General features: G+C 28.3%; 1 protein-coding gene across 5 annotated transcripts in view; it reads left to right on the forward strand.

Annotated features, from left to right (window-relative positions):
• Positions 1-10,464, forward strand: part of LOC130903630 (carboxyl-terminal PDZ ligand of neuronal nitric oxide synthase protein) — a 92,651-nt gene extending 82,187 nt beyond the window's left edge. For 4 of the 5 annotated variants that reach the window (XM_057815854.1, XM_057815851.1, XM_057815852.1 and 1 more), the window contains 2 exons: positions 202-351; positions 2,704-6,527. In XM_057815854.1, coding sequence (XP_057671837.1) covers positions 202-351; positions 2,704-3,714 — 1,161 coding nt within the window. In that variant the 3' untranslated portion in view covers positions 3,715-6,527. Of the gene's footprint in view, positions 1-201; positions 352-2,703; positions 6,528-7,287 lie in introns of those variants that run through there. The other variant, XM_057815855.1, reaches the window with a different exon arrangement.
• The last annotated feature ends 604 nt before the right edge of the window (positions 10,465-11,068 follow it).

Below are 11,068 nucleotides of genomic sequence, written 5' to 3' on the forward strand. Positions count from 1 at the left end.
AAAAATCGGAGAGTAGTGTTTGTAATTACATGTCGTTATGACGATTCGCACAAGAAATTTATTATAATAAAAACTCTTTTTCAATAATGTAAACAATAATTTATTTAATTATAAATTGATACTGAAGAGGAAACTAACTATATTATGTACATTTTTTTTAAAATTTTTATATGAAATAAATAATTCATTTCATTTTTTTAGGCTGCTAGACTTGAAGCACAAGCAAGAACTCATCAACTTTTGATTCATAATAGAGAACTTCTGGACCACATAGCAGCTTTAGTAGCTCATCTTCAAGGAAATGAAAAATCTGGCCAGCAACCGACTCCTCCACATATGGCAATGCCTCAAGTATGTTCAATATCTAACAAAAAAAATTTCCTCTTCGGATATATTCCAATAACTGTAGGTTCCAGTACTCCAAAAAGTATTTTATGTAAAAACTTCTTCCTTATTCCCTTCCTATTCAGTATATATCACCTAGTCTTATCTATGCTGGTCCTAATTGTTGTTTATTCTTTATTATTTTTGCTTCCTATTGATTGTCTCCCCCATATAACTATTTTTGCTATTTATATATTCTAATATTTCTCATTATTATCATTAGAAAATTAGTTTTTATAAATGATTAAAAAATACGGGCATGTATAAATTTATTCGTTGCTTTAGCTAAAATGTTTTTGCGCTGCTACGAAGTGATTGTGTTAGTGCTGCTTTGTTTCGGCAAATAATTGCTCTGCTGCCTGCACTGACTCCATCTAATCCAGAACGAACGCATTTGGTGTGTGCAGGTCTTTACACAAAATATGGATAACAATAATCAAATCGTTCTGGATCTTGTATGTAGATCCAGTTTTTAGGTAAATACTCATATTTTTCTTAACTAAACATATTTCTTATTTTCATTTCTTATTCATTATGTTAATTTTCATTCGAGTCTTTTTAATTAAAAGAAAAAAATGATTTAATCAAATATTTTTCATTCTGTTTGGTTCTAGGAAGTTCTACTGTATGAGCTTTTCACATTATCTTTATGATTTTTGAATATTTCATTAAAATAAGACTGAACATAAGAAATATGAATAATTAATTTAAACATTTTTCCCTATTCCTGCATTTTTTTTATTTTTTAAATGTGTTTTTCAGCAACTAATTACAAAATTTTTATTAAAATTAGAATTTAAGAAATTTGAATTATTATAGAAATTACAACAATTCTATTTGTTTGTCTTGAATTTTTTTATTAATTTATTCTATTTTAAAGTAAGTTATGAAAGAATTTTTTTCTTCTCTATCCAAGATTAAATTTCAACTCTACACATTGTTATAAATATAAATATTGATTATGCAGAATAACAGATTGTTCCATTATGCAAAAAATGAATCTCATTAATGCCTCGAAAACCTATATTCGTCCCATTCTGAACAACACTCCAACTTTTTAGTAAATTACTTCCTTGGATACCAAATATTCCAAATTTAGTTTATTATAATCGAAGATTTTGAGATTATGAAAAGCTTTTTCTATAAATGAATAAATTCATAATTAACAAGTGATATTTGAAAAAACAAAATATGAAAAACTCACTATTATTGCTAAACTATGTGCTCAAATATTTTTTAAATAAATTTCAGAATCAGTATGTTTGTAATTCAAATGTTGAGATGATGCCTTTCCAAACTTTTGTAATTCATATGAAGCTCTAATTCTTAATTTTAAAAATTCATGAGAATGCATTTATTCATTGTTTTCTCGAGAGGAATAAATAACAATGTGTATAATTGTAATATCAACAGTCAGGCCTCAATAGAATAGTTATAAGACTATTAAAATTAATTTATTTTGAAAATTAATTGAATATATGTACCCTCATTTAATAATTTTGAAGTAATAACAATTATTTTCTCTAATAACACTGGATGACTGCAGCACATCCAATAAAATAAAGATAACATATTGTTTAACTGAGAAAAATTGAAACTATTTCAAAGTAATAATTATTATAAAAAAATTTTTACCCCATAAACAGTATTTGATCTAGAAACGTGCCATTGAAGAATAGAAATAACTAAAAATTTTTTCGACATGAGATATTTTCTGTAATAATCATATAAACCGTTCTTTCACAACTATAAATCGAAACTATAAGTACATACAGGATTTTGAAGACCCTAAAAACGTTTTCTAGCCCTTACTACACATTTTACTGATCATTTAAAGGAAATAAACTTTGTTAAGGCAATAAATAGCTTTCCAGTACACACAGTAGAAATAAAGGTTTTTACTATCCACATTTGCCTCACCAAATTTAGCACCATGAGACTTGTGACTCTTCCAGAAAACAAAATTTCTTAAATAGGAAAAACTTTGATACAAATCCAATGCCATGGATTCAAAGTAGAGGTTGCTAACAAAGGGCAGTACTTTGAAGATTAATTTGACTTTATTTTCAATATTATGGTATATATTTTGATTATAACTCGTTCTAGTTATGGCTAATTAGTGATTCCAATCAATGGCATATTGATTTTCGTATGAAGAGCATCAAAATTAATTGAAAAAACAAAATTATCAAATGAGATAAATCTTATAAGCATAAATTTGTTGTCCAGTGCTATTAAGCTTAAATATAACATGTTTCTAAAGATCAATATCAAGTAAAAGCGCTGAGTGTTTGAATTAATATTTTTTTTGTTCCACAGCAGTCGAATCAAATGAGTCAAAATGAAAACGCTGGTACTGAAGGCTACGACTACGCTGATAATCCAATATTAAATCCACATACTTTCAACATGCCCTCAACGATGGACAATAAACCTTCAACATCTTATCTGCCACAATCACCTATTAGGAACTCGTTAAATTCGGGAGGACCTATATTCAACTTTCCCTACGCCTTGGAGACTGCGTCTATAGAAAACCAATTAATACAGAAATTACAAGCTTTAAGTAATTTCCAAATTACTCAACCGCCTAATCTATACCAATACCCAGTTTCTCAATCATTACAATCTTTACCTTTTTTCCTACAGAATATTTACAATCCACAAACCATTAATAAACCATTTACCATGCACCATCCTCCTCTTTTTCCTAATAATACCCTTGGAAGACATAGCGAACCGAAGCAACTTAACCCTACTTATTTTCAAAATCAGTCACCTCCCAGTAAAAAAGAAGATTATTATACTCCACAATATGGAACTGTCAGACAGAATTATAATAATCCAACTAATAGTGAGACTTATCAGAAAAAGGAAACGGAGTCTCCAATTTATCAAAAAATAATTCCTAAAAAAGACACAGAAGTTAAACAACAACAGAACCAAAGAGAAACAAGTCCTAACCCTTTATATCAAACAATTCTACCGAAGAAAGAAGTTTCCAACGATAAACACAAACAAGTTCAACATAATGAATCATTACGAAGAGAAGCTACCCCGAAACCTTCAAATAGTGGAACACAAAATGAGAAAAATTCTGTTTTCATCAAACCCCATTCCCAAGTGGGAACTCTAACTACTACAGATGCTGATGGGCGACTTAGAGTTATAGTTCCAGTTTTATCTAATTCTACTAACGATTTAAGTGATTGTTTTAGTAATTTAAGGACTGACGATAGGTCTAACAGTACTTTATCAAGGACCGGTAGTGCAAGGAATCATAAAAATGTGCCACAGCAAACGATAATTTCAAGGCATAAAAGCAATTGAGTATAATTAATTTCAGTTCTATAGGTGAAGTTTATTTTGAGTATTTTTTGGGTTTGTGCATAAATCCATTCATAGTTGCCGTTTGACGTCGCCGTCTGCCGTTGGTGGCCTTCACATAAACGAATTTTTCCCGTCGGCAGTTTGTAATAAATTTCGTAGCAATAAAAGAGAGCCAATCACATCCGTTTGTGTTTGTCACGTGATTTTGACGTATGACGTTAGAGCGTTATGTCTGGGTTATTTCCTTTTTTGTTTGTTTTTTATGGTGGTGTTTTGGCTTTGTTTGTTTTCTCATCGTTATTTTCCGTAATATCGCCCATAAATACCGGATTAGAAACAAAAACCCAAAAATATCACGAAAACAAAAAAGAAGTACACACGTCGAAACAATAACAGAATTTTTAGGTTAACGGCAGCAACGTCAAGTTTATGAATAACTGTCAAACGACAAACGTCACCCGGGAATGGCAAAGGGAAAGTCAAGTTTATGAATCGGCATTTATTTGGTAACATTTCTTGTAGACAAAATCACTAGTTTGGTTCAAATAGCCAAAAAATCCTTTGGAAGTAATATTTGATAATTAAAACATCTCTTATTACAAAATATTCTATATTTGTCTTTTCACTTCTTCGACATTTTTAAATGTTTTTCGTGATGAATTTTCTCGATTCTAGGTTTCTTTTTGTTATTTCATGATTTACGTCTATAAATGTTATTTCCTTCATAAAACTTTTATAATTTGAATATACGTCCCATCCCAATAACATTGTACGATCATTTGAACAGACCACTGTTACGCGCGCTTCTCTTATTGGAGCCGCCATTAAGTTCTGAGCTCGAGGCCAACCAATCACGTTAACGACCGCTCGTGTCCAGACTTTTATATACAACGACTTTAATGTTGTTATGTGAACGCTCTCTTTTTTTATTTTATGCCAACTTGTTATTTTTATATCTAAATCTATGTAATACGACAATGTCGTTTAGTTTGCTTGGCATTTTAGGCATATTGCAAAACAAACAATATAATAAAAAAGCACAAAAAATACTCTTAAAACGATATTTATTACTACACTATTTTTTAAAATAAATTTAATACTTGAAATGAGCATTTAATTTTTTGATTATTATATTTTTCGCTCGTACCGTGAAAATAAGAGAAGTGATTCAGTAGAAAATGGACGGTTATATAACAATTATCAAATATTGTATACATTCCTTTAATTTCTGTTTATTCTATCATCAGTTTATTATTACATTGATTGTCTTTTATGGACTAGATTGGGCCAAAAATATTTATGTTCATTAGAAAGATACTCTGAATTTTTTTTTTCGTTATAACAAAAAAAAGGTGTGAAAGTTAAAGCAATTAATATTTATATTGACATACTTATCACAAAGACAGATATGTTTTAACAATAATTTTAAACGAGAATCTTAATTCGTTGATCTTGGACATTTTGTTAATACATATAATTGAAAATAATCAAATTTATTTCAAAAAAACGTTAACGCAAAGAAAGAGCTGCAAAATAGAATGGAAAGTAGAGTAATTAAATAAAACAATATAAATAAATAATAAAAATATCAAACACAATACAAGAAATGACTGTGCAAAAACGAAAACCGATAAAGAAGAGAATGAACAAGATAAAGCATTCAGAGATAATTATAAGACCAGATGAAAGACTTGATGAAGAGGTATCCAGTGAGGAAACAAGATAATATCCATAGTATTTTTCGACAAAAAAAATTGGTTGCAAATCCTGGGTACTAATCAACAATTTGGAGTAGAAAATAACGTGTGAAAATGATATGGTGAATGGAAATAAACAAAAAAGAGCCAGACTCAGGAAGAAAAGAAATACAGAAATAGCAAACAACCTGGAAAAAAGAGAATTAAACTGGAAACTGGCTAAACGGGAAGTAGAGAATAGAACCAAATGGAGTAGATCTTTTAGTTTTTTTTTATTAAATCTACTCATTTATATATTCTATATTCGATAGTAAGTATCTATATATGAACTCATATTTCTACGTTTCCATCTTTAACACGTCTTCATTTAGGTCTACCAACGAAGTCAATTAACTAAAAACGACCATGGAAGGGTCGTATCACATCAATAGAATGCAACTTCAGCATCGAATAACTTCTAAAGGGGTGAATTCAATGAAAAATGTTATGTAACCTCCCTTGCAGCCCATAAAATTTTCTTCGGAAGTTTGTATTTTAGATATGTAAATATTAGTAGTTTTACTAGTTATTTAATGGTTATTTTGTTAGTACAATTCCCTTCAAGAACATGTTTAGAAAAATATTTTAAAAATTGTTATGATGAGTATTAAAAATAAATATTAAGGGCTTTCATCTTAACCATAATTTTTATTATCATTAATTAAATAATCAGAATACCATATAAAAGAAATTCTTCATGTTTTTAGCTGGTCTACAATGGATACAATATGAATGAATTAAATTGTTTGGGGGGTTCTTTAGGCACTAAAATACAGATTTAATTCAAAGTTCACAAATTTCAAAATCTATTTTTTGAAATGACAAAATTACATTGAATCTTTTTATTCTAGAAAAAATGTATACGTGTTTGAATGAAATCAATTATACCCAGTGAACCATTTATGAATCACTGATAAATATAATAAAATTGAAATACTGATATCAAGTTGTAGAATTAGATATAATTTAGATTTAATTGTTACTATTATTATGAATATAATGGTTTTGACATTTTCCATTTGTTTCACAGTATTGTTTCTGTATCATATTTTAAATCTATATACTTTTATATACAAATGTATTTTCATTTACCTTAATCCTGATCTTAATTTTCTATAGAAACTATAATATAATTTGTCGAGTTTGTTTAATTTTTGTCAATGGTAAGGTTATATCTCTTTTTTTCTATCTGCAGTTTTGTTTTTAGAACAAGTTTTTTCTTTATTCTAAAAGGTTGCAAGTCTTCTTCTTTTTTTAAAACATCAACCTCATACTATGATATTAAGCAACTTAAGAAAACAGTTGCTATGCATCACAATTCACTAAATTTTGAACTTAATTAGAAATGTAGAAATTAATATCCACTGTTGTAGTAGAAGGTACTAGTACCAAATTTTAAGTGAAGTTTTCATTAGACAAGTGCGTTATCCAGAATTCAGCTCATTTTCTACAATTTTCCAATATATTTACCTTTTAGACCGTATAGTCGGAAAACACACACAGCACCCCACAGCGGTCATTTTTCATTGGGAATCAGCTGATTCTGACAAATCGTCGCTGATTAAATACATCTTATTTTTTATAATCTATTACCAATTTTTTCAATATCAGTTGCAGATTTCCAGTACAAAAAAAACTTGTCTATTTCACATATCTGATTCACTTTTTTACCTTCGATATCAATTATTTTTTTTAAAGGTGAGTATTCAAAATAAAAAGCAGAACGCTTCAAGTTTTTCACACCAAGTATATCAATAAATAAAAAACTTTTATTGCTTTCGCCACTTTTCAAGTATTTTCTATAATAAATCAAATTGACGATAATTTTTATCCACAGTTGACTTCAACAGCGAAAGTAGAGCGTTGGTTTGAGCTGTTTGAACCTTCGTCAATTTCACGTCCTGAAAGCGGGTTCGTCTCCTATCAAGATCAAGAAGCCGAAGAAGACGACGATGAGCGTGAAATAATTGAAGGAACTAGAAATCTATTATCAAAACTCAGTGCTAGAAAACAGAGAAAATTACTTGGACTAAGATTGGGTAAAGTTACAACGTTTTGACGATTAGAATAATTTTAGGATCTGATATGTACCTATAAGAATAGTTTAACAAACTTTTTAATTACATATTTCTTAATTCAAAAGTTGTTTAATATAGAAGCAAGTATAATTTATGGATTTGTAATTAGTTTAATCAATAATATTCTATTAATTTTTTTTTTGTAAATAATTATGCATTGAGTATAAATTAGAAACGGTGGAGGTCTTCCATCACGTGATCAAGACGTCAACAACAATATATCAATCAAATCAAAATTTCTGTCCAATCAGTTGAAATAATCGTTATGGCTAATATTCCAAAGGTCGGAATTTAACTTAACACTATGAAACCTAACCTAACCTAATCATCAAGGCAACACATACAAAAATACATAACAGACCTCAGAAATAAAATTTAAACACATATGGGTGGTAGAAATCGAAATAAAACAGACAAACTTTTGAAAAGTGATAGCTAGAACCCAATGCCCTTTATTTCTTAGTAATACTTGATACTTGATTTCCTTTGGGGAATTCCATATTTTTTTTAAAGCTTTTTAAAGAACTGTTTAATACAATTTTTGTGAAATTTTTAAAATTAACTAATTCATCACATTCAAATAAAAAATATGCAAAACTTTTTGTATATTAAAATCTTCATTACTCAGAACCTCGATGATGATTCTTACATTAAATTACTTGACACTTTGTAGTAAAATAAGAATTCTAATCTTCCCGTCTCACGGCATTTTAGGTATCATGAAATGTCAAATGTTTACAAGTTAATGATTTATTATATTCGTGCTTACCGATTTAAAATTAAATAAAAAGTTGAATCAGTTCTTAAAAGAACTGATTTTAACAATAAATAGAAGTTCAATTCAATAATTAGCTAAAAACAACATAATAAAAAAAAATTCACGTCAAATTTAACGTACGGTCAGGTATTCACGTTACGTCAATTATATCGTTGTCTCTTTTCATGATTACTAGTGTCAAATTAAATAAACTATTACGTATGTCTTGTGAAGAAGACAATCGTTCTAATGTTGTTATTTTTGATTTCTATTGATAGAAGATAGTAGGTAAAAAATATGTGTCTGTTAAACCCTAAATTGAGTCACGTAATGGAAGACCTCCACCGGCTACATACCTCTGAAGAATAAAATGTTAATTATAATAATAACTGTAAATAGTCTAAATTTATGTGCTCAAGAACTGGACATTTATAGGAGTTAACGATTATTAAAAATTAACTATTTATCCACAATCACTAGACGTAATTAATGTGACATTTTTGGTAATTTTTTATAGTGGGCTGGTGCCCCTGAATAATAGTTTTATTTTGACAGCTGACAGAACGATGCATCATTCCGTTATGAGTGAGTTTCCAGACAAAGTAAATGTAGTCATGAAACATACAAACCTAAAGTGAAGAAATTTCTTGAAAAACGAATGACTTCACAAACTTTGAAATTCAAATAATATTTCTAAAGTCGACTGTCAAACATGAATCAGTGCTGATGTGATTGTGGATAAAACGTTGTATTATGATGCGTTTTATTTACTCGAGAAAATTGATCAAACGATTCTCGCGATTAGTTTTTCTAGCAAATAAAATAGTATCCAATAAAATATACAATCGATGAATATTTATGACGAAATAACTTATAAATATGACATTTTATAATTACTAGAAGTAATTTATAATTATGTGATGAATCTATATACTTTTTTGTGTTAAAAATAACTAATCGTAACTTATATAAATCATTTTGTTTATTCCATAACAAAATTCTGAGATAATGATTTTATTTTTAACAAATATCTTTTTGACATTTCGGTACGGTTACAGATTCTATCAAAATATTTGTTGGATATTGATAACTTTGATATATCGTTATGACTAATATTCCAAGTGTCAGTGTTCACGATGAATTATTGGTTAGAAAAAAAATTCAACTTTCCATTTACATGGTTAACATCAACATATTTAGCAAAACTCGTTTTGATAAAATAATCGATATACTGGGTGAATAAGTAACAAAATCCAATATTTACGTATTTCATAAAATTGACGAAATATTTAGCCTTTCAACCGTTACAAGTTTAATCAGGCACTTTTTTGACGCAACTATGAAAATTCTACAAAGATTTATGGATTGTAAAAAATTATAGACACCAATTATCACTAATAAGTAGTAACATAAGTATTTTTTTCCGTCTTACGGCTTTTTAGATATGAAATATCAAAAGTTGAGGATGTATTACATTCGTAAAATTAAATAAAAAGTCGAATCAGTTCTCAAAAGAACTGATTTTAATAATAAAGACACGTTTACATTCACAATATCGTTGTCTCTTTTTACGATTACATCTGTCAATTTAAAAAAAACTATGACATATGTCTTGTAGTTGGTCTTCTTTGGACAACAATCGATTTTATGCTGTTATGTTTGACCTCTACGTTACTACTTTATTGGAGTCTTAAAAAAATCGATTTTACTTCGAAAACTATTCAATACGAGAAAATGACAAGTGACATGTAAAAAAATGTCTGCTGTGAGACTGAGATTAATCCCCGTTTATGGTATATTTTCGTTATTACTTTCTTTATGGGATTATCAAATAGAATGTTTATTATAAACGATTGTGTTTTTATTTTGTTACTTTGTGTTTACTTGTAGTGACATAAAGGTTAGGATCAATTTGTTTAACTAATATTAATGTGTGAATGAATAATAATTTGAAAAAACTAATGTCGAAATGTCAAAAAGTTATTTTCATATAAAACATTTATTACATCCAGAAAAATTATTCATTGAAATAAAAGTGAAGAGCTATAAGAATAAAAAACTGATTAAGATTATACGTAATTATTTAAAGTTATGTAATTAGTTTCATAGTTGTATTTTTTGTGTGACTGATTATTATAATTTTGTAACGCTAGTAAATAAATATTTTTTTTACATACTATTTTTTAGTTTCTGTTTAACAACCTGTTCCAATATTAATACATATCCTGAACTTTGTACTAAAAATTCAAATAAAGTACCTAAGATGTTTTTAGATTAATATTAGAAGAGCACCCAAACAAAAAATGAGAGATATTGAGTTAAAAACTCGATTTTTTATATAAATTTTATTAATTCCAGTTCTTGTCAAATTATTTTCTATTGAATAAGAATAATAGTACGGTTATTATTAAGAGATTGTACATTTAACAAATATGCATCTGTAGATAAACATAATCCCCAAAAGCTGTAAGAAGTGGCTTTTAAGTGATATCTAAATAAAATTTACTGCCATAATACCATAATATAAAGTATTTCAGTGATTAAGAATCACACCTAGAACTACACTAAGTACATATACAATTAAAATGTACAGACAAGAGAATATTTATAAGTAAATTAAAGGACGATCTTAAAAGACAACACCTACTACGAGTATAGTCGCGCGACTCGAGTAAATCATGTTTGGTAGTGGAGGTTACCTATGTAAAAGATAATTTTCAGAAGTGCGATCTTGCGCAGTTGAGACAAATGGAAGAGAAATGTATTAAAGGTTGCCTACTTAA

The sequence above is a fragment of the Diorhabda carinulata genome, chromosome 2 (assembly GCF_026250575.1).
Source record: "Diorhabda carinulata isolate Delta chromosome 2, icDioCari1.1, whole genome shotgun sequence".
Lineage (NCBI taxonomy): Eukaryota > Metazoa > Arthropoda > Insecta > Coleoptera > Chrysomelidae > Diorhabda > Diorhabda carinulata.